We start from the raw sequence: 20,060 nt of genomic DNA, 5'->3' as shown, positions 1-20,060 counted from the left end.
CTATATGATTGTGGTATAATAATTACTTTCGAATACCTCGAGAAACAAACAATACACATGCATGTATTAGAAATTTATTTTTTAATATCAATTTCTTACTCATCTTTTCTTAAACTATCACATATGAAATAAAATATTACCCTTCCCCGCATTTTCGGCGCTTCAATGTGCGTGTGGCATAGGGACTAGGTACGATCGTTCGGGGATCCGGCCCTCGCGGCTGGGTTCATTGGTCTGTTCGCGTGGGTGCCCTGTCCCCGGCCTTGCACGTACGCACCAGGGTTTTATGAGTGAAACCCACACATCCCCTTTGTGCGTGTCCTCTGCCGCGGGGAGGACACGGGTAAAGTCCGCTTGCCGTTCGGCTTCCTAGTTTCTCTTCGGCCATGTACACCCACACGGGCACGGCCGGAGGCACCACCGTGCCGCATGTCAGGGTCGTCATGGCTTCATTGTCGTCTCGTCCTCAGATTAATGGTGTAACAAGAGGGCGTCGTACCGGGTTTTAAGCAGTACTGTCGGTGTAAAGAATAGTAGGGTTTCTTAGCGGGCGGACCCACGCCGGTAAGATATCAGCAGGTGCTGCATGTCACGTTTTGTCCAGAACAGTGGTCATCCCGCACGACCAGACAGTAACCACGCGATCAGCCAGCGACCACACACCTAGAATCTTCGACCAAGCTCTGTGACCAGTCCCTAGTCGCAGGAGCAAACCCCACGACCAGTATCCTCTGGTCGCGGGGCAGGTATGTGTCTAAACAGTCTAATCACAATAAATACTTTTTTCACTTGAGTATTTCACTTTCCTAGGTCCTCTTTCTGGTCATCCACGGCGTGGTTGGCACATAGCTGCCGTGTCTCGTCCCGTAGCATTAAATACTACGAGACAGCCTGACAGGCGTAGCAGGAGGTCTTTTGCAGGTGAGCAGACGACACGTGGGGACGGGACGGGACAGGACAGTCTGAGCGACCGGGATGACGCAGACGGTGGAGAGATGGGACAGGCTCTGTAGCGCAGTAGAGCAAATGTGATACGTCTACTCTTAGTAATGATGGGCCTAGGTAGGAAGCTCTAGCTAGGCCTAGGTCTATATCTTGACTCACGTATAAATCATCTCTTCCTCTGATATATAAAGGGAGGAGTGTCAGGTTTGTAGAAGAAGACGAAAAAAAGGGACCCGAAGAGGAAAGAGGCCAGGAAGAAGTTTGTACAAGAACATCATCTGTAACCAACTTAAATCAAAGAAGAGAATACACAGTATGTAGGGTTATTACCCTAATGAGGGTCTGAAACTGGATAATTTCCGGTGTTCTTAGTTGCACATACATAAACAGATTCAACAGACACTATCCCGAATAAAGATCACACACCCACTGTCTGACATACCTCGAAATCACTATCGGGGATTTACTCTCGACAAGTACCTAGTTCACCGGAAAGTTTTAGTTGCCGAAGTAAGGGTCTATTTGTTTCACTTAAAGATTATGAAAAATAACTTGTAAATTATGAATTATAAGCACAATCTGTATAAGCTGATGAAATATGTATTGCTAGAATGTTACAATTTGATGACTAGATTGTTAAAAGTTAAATTGTACTATCTAACTATTTATTTTAACTTAAAGATTATTATCATAATCCACAATATGCAAGCTCTATTTGTCTCACTGAAAATTATGAAAAACAACTTATAAATTATAGATTATAAGAAATTGAATTACATAATCTGTATAAACTGGTGGGACATAGATTGCTACAATCTAAGAACTAAATTATTAAAAATTAAATTATACAATCTGTTTATTTACTTTAGCTTAAAAATTATGATCATAATCTATAATCTACTTAGCTGAAACAAACAACCTAATAAGCGCTAGCAGAGTACGATCACATAGGGTCGTCTTTCATCAGGATAATTTTTCACACGGAGTGTTGCTTATTACTGTAAGTCGTTTCTTGTAAAGGTAACAAATAGAACCAGCGATAGCCTTAGGCCTTGCTAGTTTCTTTCTAGACGAAGATAAACTAGCAGAAGCTCGTTTTTTTTCAAAAAAAAGAGATAAACTAGCAGAAAGGGCCAAGCCAACCTGGAACTGAGCCTGTCACGTGATCCCGATACAACAGAAACCTAGGTTGGTGGTGGTTACGCCAGAACAAACAAATCACCAAAAAAAAAAAAAAAACCCGTGCCGTGTCCGCTGCCCATGTTCCCCGGGCATGGCAGCGTCATCACCGTGGACGATGCCTGCCTGGGCCCTGCGCCATCCTCGGCCTGGTGCTTAAGCTCAGCCCCACCTGATAACACCCTGCCAGCCGCTCCGATCTCCTCAGAGATTTGGATTTTGTTCTCTTCCTCCTCTCCTCTCGTCTCTCTCTCTCTCTCTCGCTGCACGATCTGCAGAGGTCACGCAACGCCGCCCCCACGACTCGCGACGAGCGGTTGTAACCGGAGCAGCAAGAGCAGTTACTCTGTCCCCTCCTGGACTCCGATCGCCGGTACAGAACGCGATCGATTTGACGGGTGTAACACGTCGTGTCAAGGACACCTCCACATGATCTGATCTCGGCCATAGAACTGTCTGTGCCGTACGTTGCTTTCCTCGGATCTCTAAAGAACGAACGCTCACCAGCTCGTGATCGTGTGTGGACGTCATAATACAGCGATCGAGACGCCGCAACCTTTTCTTTTCTTCAGTAAATGCTCCTGAGTACCAATTAGTGCTGCTGCTGCTGCTAGAGTACTTTGTACTGATGCTAGATATCCTTGGTCTCTCTCACCGAAGAATCTTTGTGGGGGGATTTCGCGTACCCGCGATCATTTTCCCTGGATTTCCTGATGGAAATCCAAATCCTGCCTAGTGCGTGACTACTGATCAGAGAAAACCATTATTGCCCACCTAACAATGCCATCTCGCTTTTTTGGCGACGCCTTTTTGTTTGAAGAATCTGTACCTCCAATCTTGGTGTAATCCGCGGCTGGCCCTACTGTAAGGGTGGCTCAAATCTTTGGCTGCAGTGCAGCAGGGGCCACTCATAAGTCATAACCAAGTTCTTCAAACCCCTTTCTCTGTGGTACACGCATGTCATCCTTTTAGTGCTACAGTGGTAATTGAGCTGGTAGGCTATACCTCGTTGCCTCCGATGCTCAGCTGGCTCCATTGCAGCAGCATGCATTTCTTTGAATTAAAAAGCCACAAGAGATAGTGTGATATGAAGGCAACAAGGTCGCTGTGGGTGCAGATTGTTTTAATAGATTCACAATCGATCAGCCGGTCAAAAGTTTCGAGGGTCAAGTGGAGATCTGTAAACCTTTTTTTTCCTTAGGTCAAACGGCGAGATCTTAAAGCAAAGCAAAGCAAAGCAAAGGTTTTGATGGTGCAGTGCACCTTTATGTGAAACTTTTGGCTCCTCTGACTGTTCATTATCATGTTTTGATGCTGGCTTGACATGTGCCGTCAGGGCCCTTTTGGGGAACAATATCAATAGAAAGGTCTCTAAAGGATCTTTTTTTTACTCTCCATTTCATACGCCATTAGTTCCTATTTAGCATGCGGATCCAAAGGTAGTCCGGGTAGGTTTAGGATTACCCTAGATTTTAGACTATTTCTATTCTAGTTTTCACAATTTTCAAACTTATTTGTTGATTTTTTGATGTTGAGAACTTTTAATATATTTATATTGTACTTTTTAGTAAATTTCATACTTGTATATTGGATTTGAAAGTTTAGAGCTTTTTTTCATGTAGAGATTCATCATTTTCTATTTTGGGAGGAGTAATGCATTTTTTGGCAACAAATTAAGGACCAGGAATCAACAGCACAGGCTAGCATTACTTGTTACCACAGGAGTATATACCACTTGAACAGGCTATAAATCCTTTCCAGGACCTTGAAATAAAAGTGTGTATTTAGTTTCAAGTTATTGAAGACATGAAATGAGATATGATTCTTTTTCGAGGAAAAAAAAGCGGACAAACTAGTCACATTCCATCGATTATGTGATCAGTCAATGTGACTAGTATAAAATTTGATCAGTCAATGTCAGCGCAATATATCTGAGTAGTATGCTTCTTTATCCCCCGCGTTTATATACAAAGAGTTCATTAAATTTTTTATACTGTTTCAAGTAGTTTTTAAATCAAAAGGCTTGCTTATTTCAGTGTTGATTCTTAACGGCTCAATCATTATCCATACATGAAAATTTCAAAACCGGTACTGATACATTTTCAGTCGTGGTTATTATTCAACTAGTATTGATAAGACAACACTTGTAACTAGTTTTGTAGTGTCTTCACTCAAAAAAAATGAAAATAAAAACTAAAATAGAACACGTATTCAGGATTCATAGGCTTACAAGAAGTCAAGACGAATATTTCAAAAAAAAAAAAGGCTAAGAGGGATGTTCCACTGCTTCATGGTCCCACTATTTGGTCCACGCGCACCGTCAACAGGAAACTGACTAACTGAGCGACTATAGGGCAATACGACATATTCCCAAGCCCCATTCCCCACACGGGAATTAATGAAGGATCGATCGATGTCACGAACCATATATGCGTCAATGCGCCTGCACGCAGATCCTCTGATACGCCCCGTGACCGAATTGAAGGCAACGCATCATCATCATCAGCAGCAGCATCAGCTAGCACACGTACAGATACAGCACGGCGACAAGATTGTCCGGCGCTAGCGCCGCTCGAATCGCAACCGGCGCCGCATGTCGCTCGACTTGCAACCGGCGCAAGATCGATTCCACTTGGCGCGTGCGCGCCCCGAGCCCAGCCCCGCTCCGGCCGGCCTGCTCCATCTGCGTTTGTTGCCGCCGTTCCTCCGCCTCGAGTTGAATTATTCACACGGCCAGAGCTTTAAATTCAAGATGCTGCTACGACCGCCTGCGACGGACAAGGCTGCATGCATGCATGCATGCATGCGTCGTACGAGTAGCTGTAGCCTGTAGGTGTCTCTCAGCGCGCGTACAGCGCCGAGCGTGAGCCTGAGCCGGCCAGCGTACGTCTACAGAAGATCTTGTGGGGGCTGAGCTGACGATGCGCGATCGATCGAGACTGTTATTGTCCCTGCATGCATGCAATGCTGTGTTGGGCTGCGTATGATCTAGTAACAGGGTAACATACGAAACAGTAATGTTCAGATGACCCTATTTTTCTAGATCACCGTTCAGCCCAACCGGCCGGACAAATCCAGAGATCCGTATTCAAACAAGCTTTAAATGAACCTCCATCGTACATGCATATACCAGCTCCTTTTGTGTATGTACCTACTATACTTATATTTTGTGTCGTCGAATTTAGTCGGGCTAGTCATTGACGGAATCCGATTTAGCCTATAGTACACGGGTACACCGTCAGAACCAAATGAATACAACAGTAGCAGTCAATAGGGGAACAAAAAGAAACCATGCAGGCGCACAGCGGGAACAACAACGGGAACAAGCCAAAAGGGCTCACCTCTGTCTATCAATAGTTTTGCCTCCGATGCTGTACTCGATCTGCGGAAATAATTAATCAGTTGCTGTTTTAGGTTCATACAAAGAGCAAAGAATAAGTTAACAGTAAAAATGGCTTAATCACAAGCTCTACACAACATCTGATTGAAAGCAGCTTTTCTAATGTCAGATTATTTGGAAGTTACACTTTTCGCAAAAAAAAGAAAGATTATCTAGAAATTGAAACCCCTCTCTCTCAATCTCTCTATAATTAGAAGGGAGTACCCCAAGGTTTAAAGAAACAAGCAAAAGAAAAGAAAAAGATGGCCAAGGAACAACATAAACTATTCTCTACTAAAAAGGCAACCTAAGTGCCGTGCCCCCACAAAATCCCAAGAGATAGCCTCCTCTTTGATCCGACTGACAACACCATTTGCTAGTAGCGTAATTGTTATATCTCAAAATGTTGATCACATAATTAATTATTTATAATCATCATGATATTATATTTATACGTATTTGTTTAATAACTTAAGTTTAAACACGACTAAAAAGTACTTGAAGATAATTTAGAGCCCTTTAGAAATACACTAAATGCCTTAGAGATGAAGAAGAATAGAAAAAGGGAATATAATCAAGTTTTTATTACAAGACTATCCTCGCAATATACCGGGATTCCCCACGGTCTAACCGCCGGGGGGCAGCCACGTAGGCTTGCCACGTGAACTTTCCGCAGTCTGACCGATATTTCTCGCGATCTGATCGCCACAGTGTAGAGATTCCACTTAAGCAAGTCGACCAACTCTCTCTCACGCACTTTCTCACACTCTCACTCTCACTCACTCCTTCACCCACAACAAGAGAGAGACCACCTCGATGCCCACGACGACCGAAGATCGACGGAGGGGACTTCCTCGAGCTTATCCCTTTCACCCTCGTCATCGGTGAGGTTTCCACGCGAGTTCATCCAACTCAAGCTCCAAACCACCCTGGAGCCTGATCTCAAAATCGGAGCTTCCCCGAAGTGATCCCCTCCAATAGAAAGGTTCCTTACACTAAGGTGAGCCATCCCCTACCTTTTTTTTTCATTTCCAAGCTCGAGTTGATCCCCATGTCGTATAGACCCAAGTTAAACCTAGTCTAGGGCTTATCCATGGGGTATTTTGAGTTTAGCTCGATGAATGTTGTCCAAATCACTTTAGAAGTACTCCACTAGTCCTATAGAGCATTTTGGTAACCTTCATTGTCGAAGGCTTCACCGGAGCCTTCGCCGGCGGCCTCGCAAAGTGGTGCCGGTAAGATATCGTGGTTTGGTCGCCAATAGGACCGGTCTGACCGCTAGAGGCTAAAATCTTATGCACGCTGGCGGTCTGACCGTCACTTCAACATCGATCTGACCACCAGCCACTTAAAGCTATATGCACTTAGGTTGCCTTATCCAGGGTTTCAAACTTCGAAACCTAATCATTTCGTAGTCTTTTGTAAATATTTTTGAAACGCGATGCTCTATTAATTTACCATTAAATATATTATTATTAATCACTAAAATCACACACATATATATACCTAAAAGAATCATATTCGTTACTACAATCTGCCTAAATGTGCTTCCCTCAGATGTTGAAGTGTGAGATTGTAGAATTTGAACCTAAAATGCACCACTAAATAAGATCTTAGTGCACCAACATTGTAAGCTGTTACACTTGTGATGTAATATACTCCCACAATTATCCAAGTGAGATGAGCAGCATTAAATCTCCTTGATCTTCTTTCTCCATGTACATTATTCACGGATATGGTAAGGCAGAGGAACGAGGTGGCACCATTATACATGCCTTATTCGACGGCACATCTTAACATTATCTAGAGGATTATTGAGCTGCAGGGGTAGCTGACACCCTCCTCTCAGCGTTGATTTGTTGGAGTTTCATGCACACGAATAATAGAAGGAAAAACAAGTATTCACCATCATGTCCCTCCTCTTCTCCTCCTCCTCTTCAGCGTGCAGCTTGCCTGCTTCTCCAGCTTTACCTGCGTCAAGGTGGTGGCGGCACGAAGAATGCTAAGATTGCATCGTCCTAGCACCACGAGAGTTGTGTGCGCACTAGAGTAGCATGGCACGTTGAATTATGGCGGCGGCGAGGCACCGCCCATGTATATGTACACGTTGAAATACACGATGGGACGATACATTCAGATAGGTAGGATAAAGGTCATTTCGAGCACGAGATTTTTTTTTTCAACTCATACTTGAGTTGAATTGTTTTCAGTGAAATTCATGTAGAACTTTCTACCGAATCCCTGGATTCCTTACAGACTTTGGTACGCAGCTGCCACTACGGGCACAAACACGTAAGTGGATCTAAAAGGCTAAAATTCTCTTTCGTTGACCCAACCATGCGAACACTCCATCTGCAGGATCAAACCAACGAAGCTGTTGGGTCATACAGCAGGATCGATTCCACGTGCTGACTTTTTAAATCCTCCATATCTAGCTACCCGCGAAAAAGAAACCGTCAGGGTCGCCGCGCGAATCAAATCGAATCGGTTCAATTCAATTCAACCCAACCAAATTGGTGTTTCTTATTCTAGCAACCTCAACGGTTAAGAGTAACTAGCAGTCGACTTGATGCATACTAGTACTGTACATTTGTTTTATACACGCAAAATCAATTTAGCAAATATTAGACGTGCAGGTGTGGAAGATAAATAATAGAAAATTGAATGTATTTTTGAAATATATAGAAGACAAATATAAATATATTTTTGGAACGAGAAACTGTGTTTTACTTTGGATGGTGACCGTTTGATAAACTCGAGTGAACGATAAAGATCGATCAGATCTGTTATAACTCGTGTATTTTATAGAAATATAGATAAATCTGATTTTTTTAATGATAGACACATAAGATTAAATTGCAACTATATTTGTCCGCTTAAACTTGTCAAGTGTGGCTTGATATAAAAAAGTTAGCTAATAAATTTTTAGCTATAAGTATTATAAAATTAGTAAACATATTGGGTATATGACATGTGAGAAAAAGATAATAAAATATGATTTATTATAATTGTAACAGTTAATCAAATAGTTATTTAAAAATCTATAGTATGACTAGACGTGACAATGTTATGCTAAAACTAAGCATGTCCTGAATCTTTTGGAAACCAGGAAAGTCAGGAGAAAAGAAACGAAAATGATGAAAAGCGGGGAGGATGAACCGAAGAAGGGGAGCGTGGTGTGGAGAGATTCCCCGACAGCAAAATCTAGAGGAAAAGCAATTCCCGTGCCGCGCGAGCTACCCTCCCCCACACCCCCGGTGGGACCCGCACACGGGCGCGTGGGGCCCACGCGCGCGCTCGTCCTCCTCTCCTCCTCCTCCTTCTCCACAGTCCGGAGTTCCTCTCCCTCCGGCTCGCTCACACTCCGGACACTTATACCTCCCCCTGTCCTGCAGCCGTTAGCGGATTGCCTCCTCGTCTTCCTCTCACTCCTGAGTCTTTTTTCTTGGTGGTGTCACCTGTGGCGTTTCGTTTATAAGAGCCGGCAATCCCCTTTCTTACCACGAGTAGAAGTTCTTGCTGCTGCTGCTGCGCTGGTTGGGGAGAAAAGGGGAGACACTGAAACAGAGGAGGAGAGAGATGGAAGTAGGAGGGGTGGAGGTGGAGGAGGGGGTGATGAGGGTGCTGCTGGTGGACGACTCCCCCGTGGACAGGAGGGTGGTGCAGCTGCTGCTCAACAGCAACTCCTGCGCCGGCTCATTCCACGGTCAGCTTAATTTCTGAGCTCATAGCTCGTCTTTCTTCTCCCACTCACTCTCAGTGGAAACTCGAATGGTACTTCTGCTTCTGCTGTGTACTGGCTCGCCTTCCGTCCGTTCATTCTTTCATTTGTTCCGTTTCTGCTGCCTTTTCTGATTTTTTTTTAAAACGAAGCCTTTTTCTGAAACATTATTGTATGAAAAGCTTGTGTAATTGCAAGCCATCTTTCTTCTTCTTCTTCGTAGAGCTAGCGCAGTGAGCATGACACTGCTATCTGTTCTTCTCCTAAACTCTGCCCTGCAATTTGTCATTGTCCCATGCTCTTTCCCAGTCTAAACGGAGAGGCTTTCCCAAAGTTTTGATCGCCTGAATTCTTCCATGCCGCTGCTACTCTGCTGGAACCTAACTAGCTCAATTTTCACCCAGTTATCGCCGTCGACAGCGCGAAGAAGGCGATGGAATTCCTCGGGCTGAAGGAGGGCAAGGTAAAAATATTTTCTCACCAGTCATCGCCAGTTTCACATCATCTGTCACCGGTGTGAAGAAGAATGCAGATGGAGTTTACTGCAATTAGCAGCAAGCAAGCAAACCCGGCATCGCGTGGTGGCTACTCCACACAGCGAGTTGCATGGGCTCCTGCGCCACCTGTCGGCGAGACGCCGGCCCGGCCGTACCGTACCGTACGACGCGCGCATGCGCGCGTGAGGGCTTCTGTTCTCTCTTTTGGAAGGAAAAGGTCACCACTTTTCATGGTGGCTCAAAGGGGAAAAAATAACATTGCAGGCTTACAGCAGCGTGATAAAAGCTGTCCAGTTTAGTACTGCTACTACCGTAATAAAATGCATTAGTAGAGATTTAGAGGAAGCTTGCGTTAGTGGCATGGTTAAAAACGATATGATTTCTCATGCCCGGTAAAAGCTCAACACAGCATGAGAGTAGGGACAGTAGGGAGTCTATAGTACGGACTCCAATGGAATCCTGTTTCTCTATTTTTTTCTCCCTATATTTTCCCTTGATTTCTGTGTTTGGAACAGTTTCTTAACATAATTGGGCTAAGTTTAACAATTAAAATTTGCAGGAGCAGGCCATCGACATGGTGCTCACCGACTACTGCATGCCAGAGATGACCGGCTATGACCTGCTCAAGGCCATCAAGGTACACACAGGCAGACCAATCACTGCATTTTTGGCGTGTGTTGCTTCATTTGCTCACTTCATGTCTAACTACACTCTGCAAATTTCCTGGATGTTTTCAGGCGCTGAACCCCCTGAAGCCGATACCGGTGATCGTCATGTCGTCAGAAAACGAGCCCCAGCGGATCAGCAGGTGAGCCTCCGTCGTTTTTCTTTTGTCAGTACCAGTTTTTGTGCAAAGTTGATGCAGTTAATTAAAAAGGTGAAGCTGCCTTCGCTCTGAATGCCTGCTGAAACATTTTGGTTAAAGCCCTTGAAAAGCTCACTGAATATATCACAGTGCTTCTGTAAACTGCCTGTAGACTACATTCCAGTACCTGGCTTTCTCCCATTATGAGCAGTCCGTTAAAAATGAGAAAGATTTCGTCTTTGTATGCGCATTCATGCAGAATCTTGACCTTGGATTGTGCAACAGAGTCCTGCAGATGATATTAACGAGTTTAAACTCTTTGCTGCTGAGCACAGATGCTTGAACGCTGGTGCCGAAGACTACATCGTGAAGCCCTTCCAGAGCAAGGACGTGCAGCGCCTCAGGAACTGCTCCAACGCGAGGCCCAAGGACTCCGCGGGGTGCGAGACCGTGTGCAAGAGGAAGCCGACGCCGCCCTCCGCCCACGCCGCCGTCGGCGCCGCGTCGCCGTCTGGACGGCGAGCGCACTTCACCGGGGTTGCCATGGCACGTCACTGCCCTTCCACCACAGCTCAGATGTTTCGTTCATCGCGGCATAAGATTGTTTGCTGATCCGGTTCGGTTGTTGTTGTTGTTGTTTTCTTTTCAGGTCCTGCACTCGTCGAGCGTGGAGCTCTCTCAGTACTTCCCGCTCCTCTTCAAGCTCGGCCTGCTGGTGTACGCCGTCCTGTGCCTGGGCGAGCTCCTGCACAGATGGTCATCAGGCGGCGGCTGCTCACTCTCCCTGTGGTGTGCCTGAGCAGCAGCAACGTTGCAGTGCAGTCCAGGGCAGGAGACTGATCAAGGCTCTTCTTCTGCAGCTTCTGCTGCACTAGGCAGTGACCCCTTCATCCTCTATGTTTCTTCAGCAGCCAATGGAGATTTAGCGATTAGGTAGATTGTTTGCTTTGAGATTCTAACCGGGCTTTTGAGTCGGCGTTGCTTCTTTCTTGGCCTTTGTTCGGTGAGAGATGGAAGAACCCCATGTATCCTTGTATATAATGCAATGCATAATCCGAGGCAGTATCTGACGTCCTTTTTGGCCTGGATCTTGGCTGATACGCTGATGCGACGTTGGGAGTGTCTCGTCCTGCCTTTTTCTCTTGGTGATGGGAACTGCTCACCTGTTTTGTAGTTCATATCCCACGAGAAAGAGGACAACACAAGTTGACTAAATATAGCATTAGATTCTTCTGATGTAAAAAGTAGAACCATGTACCTCACAAGTCACAACTCGACGGTTAGGTTCGTGTAAGTGTCAGCTGTGTGACTGCATCCAGATAGCATTTCTGACAGCAGAGATGTATACTAGAATGCCTGAGTTCAGATGTGACTTTTCAAGCCCACGATTTTAGGTTTAAATGTTAAATATTTACATTCCTAGCAATGTACAAATGTGAGGTTCGTAGACTTCAACAAATATCAGCTCCTTGTGGAGGCACGGGAATGGGATCGCCCGTATTCCTAGTGCTACGCAAGATTCTAGTTCTATGATACAATATGCAAAGCAGCAAGTCCCTTCAGTGTTTTACATGCCATCGTCTTGCTGAGCTGCAAATTCTTTCAGTATGTCTTCCTTGTATGGACCCGAATCATGCAGGACCTTAATAACATGCTTAACCTGATATTGACACAAAAAGGAGCATTAGTTGGAGTTTCAAGAAAATGCAGGAAGGTATGCAAAACCTCTATCAGTATACACTGTATTTCTGGATTTTAAGAAAGGTGAAGGCTCTGTGTGACATAAAAATATGCCACTGGTGTCAACATTCAGGCATAACTGGGAGGAAAAAGAGAACTAATCAACAGCAAGCTAGAAAAAGAAAAGTAAAAGATCACGCCTCATGGATAATGTTAGTGGGTCAATACAGGGTACTAAGAAATTCTTGCTATAGCTAATGCATGTTTAATAAGATGTTCTTGTTTTTAGCAACACCAGCATCCACTATACTCCGTATGAGCACCAGAAAAACATTGATTAGCATTAGCTCCAAAACGTGACACTGATGACGGTAATAAACTCTTTGGTCACATAAAAATCTCGTAGCTGTGCTATGTGAAAGAAGAGGGAGCGACATAAAAACTGCAGGTTAAAGAAATATACGACTTTATAGGTAATAATGCTGTACACAGTGAATATTCAAGAGCACTCAATCTGCACAGTAGAGGCGTATCAGCCATCATAATGTGAGGCCATAACAATGGAACTATTGAGTTGAAAACAGGAAACCAAGTTTCGCATTTAAGGATGCAAGATATAATACTCAATCTGCAATGAGTTTGGCATTTGGGTGGCAAAAAGTACATTAATTAACTACAGATACTATACACTCAGATGGCAGAATTATAAATGTGGATTAGAAAAGATTCTTGTCAGGCATACATAGAAGTGAATATAGCAAGATGGCACGGTAGCACTTAACAGCACACACTTTTGGAATAATTTCTAGAGACCGGTTGAAAATATTCATGCGAAAATACCTGAGCTGTCTCATGGGCAAGAAAATTTCCAATAGCTGCCGCAAAACCAGGATCTGAAAAGTAGTGGCAGCTGTAAGTTGTCACTGGGAGGTAACCACGCTGGATCTTGTGCTCTCCCTGAGCACCTGCCTCCACCTTACTCAGGTTTAACTCTATGGCTGCTTCAATTGCCTGGACAGTATCGATATTCTGTAAGCAAACCAAGTAATGACATTGTTCGCAATTATATAGTTCCAAAGGTGTGTAAAGTAGAAAATACCTGATAATAGCAAGCTTCAAAATGCAAATTGGGGAAATAAGCATCTGGCAGGCATCCCCATAAGCGACCAAACAATGTATCACCTCCAATAAGGTTAAGCGCTCCAGCAACAAGTTTATCGTCATGTTCAGCAACAATAAGCATCACCTTGTCCCCCATCTTTTCTCCCAAGAGGTGAAAGAATTTCCGCGTCAAGTATGGTCTGCCCCAGCTGCAAAGAAAAGGAAGCTATGAGGGAAAAATACAGCAGACAAATGTTACAGCGCAAAGTGCAAACAACAAATACCTGCCACAAATATGCTATGGACAATAAAAAGTGCAAAAAGGCGAGGGGATCATGTGATGTTGTTTCTAAAAACTTTGTGCTTATTATCCAAGTAGAAGTGTATGTGTTAGGAAGTACCAATTACAAGCAGTTTATCAGCTACATCACCGAACATGCTTCAACTTTTTCCCCTCTTATTTTGATTACTTCAAGTCCTTATGTTATTCCTTTAACAAAGTCATTCGTGTCTAATATATTAAACCATTCATGAACGGAGTTGGACTATGATATGTGACAATGTTGTTCACAGAAGATGGACAACCATTTCAAGAACCACTATGGAATTGTACCATGTTACGTACAAAATGAAAATTACAAGGCAAGGGCAATGCAGAACCAAACTGATTATCAGTTGTGTTACGGTAGAAGTTATAGAAGGTGTCCCAATGGCTGCTCTGCAATGCAAAGGAAAAAAAACATGACACGTCAATATAATAAACAATTATTTTGTCACATAAATGTAAAGTCAGGAAGCAATGAAGCTAATGAAATGTAGGTGCAAGAATCTGATGATGTAAAAGAAATGAATGAAGAGTACAAATAAAGAGTTGTCCATGATAATTACCTTTATTTCATCTCCACGAAGTCGCTTCATTTTCAAATTTTGAGCAGTAATCTGGAAAGTTTCATAAAAGATAATAGTCAATTTACAATTACATTTTAATCAACGAATTACAAAGAAGGTAAACCTTTTTGCGTTCTTGTCTGATATTCTTCCGTTTGGGCTGCTTCAAATCCATCAGAAACTCATCAAAACTGAAAAAATGATGAACAAAGAGATACAGGTAAATATTGATATATTACAAGCAATTAAGCATGTATGCTCACAAAGTTTTGCAAAATCAACAAAGTCCACAAATTAGAAATTTCACTGTTTTGAAACGGTGGTTAGCATCCTAGTGCTATGCTTTAGCTGAAATGTGTTCTCTTAGCTACAGTAGTTTGTTCGAGACACTCATTCTATTTTGGTGCTCATAAAGGAAGAAGCTGATCAAAATAGGCAGAAAAGATCTCGTAGCCAAACAAACAAAGTCTAATTAGACTGATATAGCTATCTTGTTCACCACTATTTCCAGATAAACTACCAGCAAAAATGACAAGAGTATATCAACAACCCAGCGTCATGATTTTTTAAGGAACATGCGAGGTTGCTCAAAAAGAACAGAGAAGCCTGGACTGTGTTACATGTGATGGAAACTGTAAATGCACACAAACTGTGAGCTTGTTCACACTCCTAGGTAGATCCACCAAGATTTTCTTAAGACTACATATTCCACCCGAGTATTGAAGTACAAATTTGCCCCAAGTTACAGTATAATATGCACAAGTCCACCTTCAAGCATTGAATATCCCGAGGGAAATGCTAGTAAAACCCTGTTATGTTAGCATACCTTTTGTAATTTCGATTTCTCCAGTGATACTGCATCCCAATTCTTTGCAGCAACCCACTATCCTTCAATTTGCTGAATTCACCTTCGGACGGAAAAGTAATATGTAATGATGACACGCTCATCTGAAATGCAGCAGAAACCAAAAGATATTTAATCGGTTCAATACATCCAAACCTTGTCTCCTCGGGAGCTACACAGCAAAGATTAATAAATAAACAAAAAAAAACTTTAAAAAATTATTGCTACTCAGTGACTTCGCATATACAAAAATCTACATCAGTAAACAGCATGAAGAGGCATGAGTAGTAAAAAGATCCAGAACATTAAAACTCTTATTACTTCGACATTGCCTCATTGCTGGCAGACAGATTCATTAATGACCTAGCACTGACTTGGAAATGTTGTAGCTGCAAGCAGACAACAGTAATTAAATGAAACAGACTTGGTGCCCTTTCATAGACACAATAAATGTCGAGAAAAGTCAAAAGAAAGAAGGCAGGTTACTCAAGATGCATCTTAGTGATATCATAATGCCATATGAAGCAAAGAGCTGATACAAAGCATAATTGATGAACAGCAGTACATAGATATTATAACATGTTTGTTATAATTCTTCGGTATTCAAGAAAATGCTAAACAATACTTTAACCGATACTAGCAATAATTCTAACTCTGATACCTTGGAAGTCAGGCTCTTCAAAGCTTTGACTAACGCATAAAAAACATGATCCTGGTACGATGTATTTCGAAGTAATATTCTTTGACCCGTTACTGGAGTAAAAGGCACGCACGACTGTAGCTTCGGATAGTATTCAAGGCCATAGCTGTAGTAAGCTTCTGCCCATGAATTATCAAATACAAACTCTCCCCTAGAATGGCTGCAAGTTCACATTGTGGTTGCTCAGCCACTGAATAAGATGGTAGGAGTACACTGTACACAGCAAGTAGGAAAACGGGAGATGATATTCTGTTAATGGTGTTAAACCTTTTAAGGTAAAGCGGAACAACACCTATAATATTTTTATCCTCATCCCGTGCAACGACATGGAAAGGTAACCAACCTGTTTCCTGAAATCAGTTGAGGAGATCAAGTTTTGAAGGAGGACAATAAGATGATAAAGTGTAGAACCATGCTAATTGGTACAGGATAAAGGTTAGAGCTAATCGATGTTCAATCTCTGGGAGTAAATTATCATGAAGACAGCAACTGTGCAATTAAGCATCACATCCAATCATGTGGGCGTCATACTAAGCACAACGAAAAAGGAACTCCATGGTCATAGCTAACATATAAATTGTGATGTCTCGATATGCCTAGTGATGTTGCAGCATAAATATTGTTTATTGTTCTGTTGTCAATTAAATGTGGCAAATTTATCACCAACAGCAATGTGCACAACATTGCAAATGCTTGTAATTGAGCTTGAGTACTTGACAAACAAAACTGAAATGTCATTGTATGATTCAACAAGAAAAAGTAACCTACAAAACAAAGGAAAGCGCATAGACCAATGCTTTCATGCATATACAAATGGGTTAACACAAAAAATATTACCAAGTACCAACTGCAAACCATCTGCTGTGAGGTGTTCATTCTTAGTAAGGAATCGACAAGTGATGCGTTATGTGCTTACCTTCACTGCAGAACCTGATTCTTCTAAGCTTGAGAGGAATGCATGGGTAAGAAAAGGGTTAAACTTTTCAGGATCAGCTGGATCACACGCACAGGCATCCCAATCCGCAGCACGGATGTCCATGATAGAAGAAACAACAGAAATAGACACCTCACGTGGTTTTGTACCTACCTGAAACAAATGAATGATTAAAGAAATCATAAATTAGGTGCATATATATCCTGGAAAAAGAGTTCACCCAAGAAACACAAAACACCTCTGAGGCCGATCCTGTGAGCGTATATGATTCAGCAGGAGGGATCAATTCACATGTTGTTGTGTCTCCCCTCAGCCACCCAAAAAGTGCATTAACCTTTAACCGCGAAGCCAAGCTTTGATAACTCAGTTTCGAAGGTGAATGACCCTGCAAACCAGTGTGGACGGAATGAAAAAACTTATGTTTGAGAACAAATTTCTGTAGCAACATGAACAAACATTATACAGAACAGAAAATAGGCAGAGAAAGGAAACTAAACAGATGCCAGAATGGGCGTAAACAATATGGTCACTTTAGAACAAACATATTCAGGAATGGCAGTTCGCAGTGTTAAGCCTGAAATGTTCAAAAGACCCAGACAACCAACTTGCGGTGTGTACTATGATCCATATCTATCCTACTTAATGAAGCATAACCAAAACGTTACATATAGACAAATCACGGTCACATCATCATTATATGCTATATGCAAAAATCACGATATCTGATAGGAAAAACCATCGAAGTGGCCCTTCACTGGACACATTTGATCGCAACTATTGTTTCCACTCAACCTCCAAATCTAACACACTGTAACTCAACTCTAAACTGTTTAAAGTCAATTAGAGCTAGATAATCCAAGAGTAAACGGATTCCCCTAGTTCAGTGAGTGCCCCCGCGTTGCTCCCAGGGGCGACTCGGGCGGCTCCACGGCCCCGGCGCCGCCGCCTGAGCCGGCTGCCGGAAGCTCGTGCAATGGCGATGACGGCGGCAGGGGGTTCCTCTTGACAGGGTTGCTCCTCCTACAGCGACGACTCGTGGTGGCGGGGCTAGAGGTCGTCGGCCCGATCTCCGGCGAGGCTCGTAGCCGGATCAGGGGCTATGCTGGCGGAGGCGCCGCGCCGTGTTGGTGCTTGCCGCCACGACCAGATTGACGGCGGGGCGGGGGCATCTTGGTGGTGGGTTGCGGCGGCGCACGATGGTCGGGGTGGCTGAAGGTCTCCGGTGGCCGTCGCGGTGGTGATGCAGCTTGCGGCGCGCTCGACGTGACTGAGGGGTTGCGGCGTCTGGCACGGTTGAGGCGGCTCGACCTATCCGAGTACGCCGATGCAGGGGACGCAAACCTGCCGCCGCTCGGCGGGGTCACGGTGGATGTTTGGCGGCCAGGACAGCACTGCGGCGGCGCCCCACATGCAGCCATGGGACGATATGCTCCTGGTGTCCCGAGCCAGCGAGTTCGAGGACTGGTGGAGGTCACCGAGTCCGTCGATGGTGACGGCGGAGGCCACGAGTACAGCATGGCGACGGTGAAGGCCGCGTCTGTGTGCAGTGACGCCAACGACGAGGTTGTAGGCGCGTGGTGATTATGACGGCGAGGCTACGTGTGAGGCATTGGTGATGGTGGTAGCCAAATGCGATCATGGTGGAGGCCATGGTGGGCGACAGACCAGCAGTGGCAGACCGCGGATCTTCGCAGTAGAGGGGGTGGGAAGGCTCCGGGCGAAAGCCTAGCCCAGCATTTCGCTGGTGACGACAACAGCGCCCCTACGGTGCTCTCTGGGTGAAAACCTTGTCCAATTTATAGACGGGCGATGACGGTGTTTTCAACGTCGCTTCCTTCCTAAAGGCGTCACCTTAGAGGTCCCGCATTGCTTATGGTGGCTGGTCAGTTGCAGGGCAGGGATGTTCGATGAGGCCTCTGCCCCTCAGAACAGCCTCATGCTTCGCAGTGGACGACTGGCATGGGTGGGAGGAGTATGCTGAGTGAAGTCGGAGCTGCTACGTCATGAGGTGCGACGAAGCTTGGCAACGATGACATGCGACAGGCTCTTTCTCGCGAGTGTCTTGGTGGTAGCTATGTGTCTGAGTGCGACGACGAGGAGATAGAGGCTGAGGTCTGTCTTAGGAAGTCAAAGCTACTTTGTCGCTATAGCGACAAGCCTAACAAAGATGACTCATGCCGAGCTCCATCATTTGTAGGTTGTAAGTGTGTAGTGGTGAGTCACCATAGGTGGTCGTTCGAGCCTTTTTCTATCGTTGTCAGGGTTTTTGCCGGTTTTTCCTTCTAATAAACCGTGCGGTTGTAAAATTTTCAGACCCAATTTTACTTATAAACTGAGTCAACTCCATTCTTCTTTATTGAATTGCAGGAACTCGTTGCCCTTTTCGAAGGTTCTTCAAGGAAAAAAAAACAGATTCCCCTAAAATTTTCCATCGTTTCCCGCAGATTGCGGTAGCTTCAGAACGCGGTGCAGCGTTCAAACCCTACAGTGCAGGGGGGCCACTAGCGGCATCGCTGTGCGAGGATTCCGCTATCGAATTTACAGACTTCCACAACCGAATTACCCAATTCTACCATCAAAGCACAGGAAATAGACGAGGCACTCGATCAAATCGGGTCAGGTCACCACTCACAGTGCGCGGCGCATAGAAATACTACCAATTAGCGCTGAAGCAACAAGGGCCGCGCCAGGGGGTCAAGCGGGATTGAGCACTCACGCGGCGGCGGAGTCGGAGCCGGCGGCGTGGGGCAGAGGCGAGGACGGTGGGGTAAGGGTGCCGCGTCGCCGCCGCCGGCGAGGCCATCGCTTGCCGGCGCGCCTATGGCTCACTCCGAGCGCCGAGGAGACACGGCAGGGAGTGGCGTGGCGCTGACACCTGGGGCCCCCCGAACCAACTGCACGATGCGTGTGTGGCTTTGGGCACCCAAGCCACCAACTGCTGCTCGGTGCCTTGTGAACCACAAGGGGCAGGAGGCACGAAAGCGTGCACGCCCACGCGCGGCAGAGGCAGGTCACGGAACGGGATGTGCCGCAGAAACGGCTGCCATGTGGCAAGCTCCCTGACGATGGAGTGCTGCTGCTTTCTTTTATCTTCACTTCGTTTCCATTTGGATTTTCCTCTTCTTTTGGATTCCAGTTTCTTCTAATTTACGGCTATTACTCCTTCAGTCACAAATAGATATCGTTTTAAAAAAAATTGATTAAATTTTTTTAAACTCTGACTAATAATAGCTTTCAAAATATTTAGTTTGAAAACTTTAAAATCATATATGTAGATTTATCTTAAAAATATTTTCATAATATTACAAATTCAATAGATTTTATAAATACATTATAATAAAAAATAGTGGTCAAATATAAACATTGGAGACCATATTTTATCCAAAA

At 44.4% G+C, this 20,060-nt stretch overlaps 2 protein-coding genes across 4 annotated transcripts; one reads left to right on the top strand and one right to left on the bottom strand.

The window, feature by feature from the left end:
* Nucleotides 1–8,773: 8,773 nt before the first annotated feature.
* LOC133924278 (two-component response regulator ORR1-like) lies at nt 8,774–11,594 on the top strand. 2 transcript variants are annotated; one of them, XM_062369742.1, is made up of 6 exons: nt 8,774–9,209; nt 9,629–9,687; nt 10,287–10,358; nt 10,459–10,529; nt 10,862–11,072; nt 11,176–11,594. In XM_062369742.1, the coding sequence occupies exons 1-6, from the start codon at nt 9,083–9,085 to the stop codon at nt 11,323–11,325; spliced, it is 690 nt and encodes a 229-aa protein (XP_062225726.1). In that variant the 5' UTR covers nt 8,774–9,082; the 3' UTR covers nt 11,326–11,594. The 2 variants fall into 2 exon arrangements, with proteins under 2 accessions (XP_062225726.1, XP_062225725.1); XM_062369741.1 differs by having other exon boundaries at nt 8,782–9,209; nt 10,281–10,358.
* Nucleotides 11,595–11,869: 275 nt separating this feature from the next.
* LOC133924277 (uncharacterized) lies at nt 11,870–19,660 on the bottom strand. Of its 2 annotated transcripts, XM_062369739.1 has the most exons (12): nt 19,390–19,659; nt 16,912–17,058; nt 16,656–16,826; nt 16,007–16,089; nt 15,701–15,899; nt 15,022–15,143; nt 14,320–14,386; nt 14,196–14,246; nt 13,973–14,025; nt 13,306–13,516; nt 13,047–13,217; nt 11,870–12,186 (listed from the first exon to the last, which is right to left on the bottom strand). In XM_062369739.1, the coding sequence occupies exons 1-12, from the start codon at nt 19,474–19,476 to the stop codon at nt 12,094–12,096; spliced, it is 1,455 nt and encodes a 484-aa protein (XP_062225723.1). In that variant the 5' UTR covers nt 19,477–19,659; the 3' UTR covers nt 11,870–12,093. The 2 variants fall into 2 exon arrangements, with proteins under 2 accessions (XP_062225723.1, XP_062225724.1); XM_062369740.1 differs by lacking the exons at nt 15,701–15,899; nt 16,007–16,089 and having other exon boundaries at nt 19,390–19,660.
* Between the last annotated feature and the right edge of the window lie 400 nt (nt 19,661–20,060).

The sequence above is a fragment of the Phragmites australis genome, chromosome 7 (assembly GCF_958298935.1).
Source record: "Phragmites australis chromosome 7, lpPhrAust1.1, whole genome shotgun sequence".
Taxonomy (NCBI): domain Eukaryota; kingdom Viridiplantae; phylum Streptophyta; class Magnoliopsida; order Poales; family Poaceae; genus Phragmites; species Phragmites australis.
This window is presented reverse-complemented; position numbering and strand designations above follow the sequence as displayed.

Excerpts from the sequence above, each read along its gene's own strand:
- LOC133924277 (XM_062369739.1), bottom strand. The coding sequence starts at position 19,476 with ATGGCCTCGCCGGCGGCGGCGACGCGGCACCCTTACCCCACCGTCCTC. Across the intron at positions 14,026-14,195 it reads TTCGTGGAGATGAAATAAAG|AGCAGCCATTGGGACACCTT; the intron begins GTAATTATCATG and ends TTTGCATTGCAG. Across the intron at positions 13,218-13,305 it reads TTGAAGCTTGCTATTATCAG|GCAATTGAAGCAGCCATAGA; the intron begins GTATTTTCTACT and ends GATACTGTCCAG.
- LOC133924278 (XM_062369741.1), top strand. The coding sequence starts at position 9,083 with ATGGAAGTAGGAGGGGTGGAGGTGGAGGAGGGGGTGATGAGGGTGCTG. Across the intron at positions 9,210-9,628 it reads CTGCGCCGGCTCATTCCACG|TTATCGCCGTCGACAGCGCG; the intron begins GTCAGCTTAATT and ends ATTTTCACCCAG. Across the intron at positions 10,359-10,458 it reads ACCTGCTCAAGGCCATCAAG|GCGCTGAACCCCCTGAAGCC; the intron begins GTACACACAGGC and ends GGATGTTTTCAG.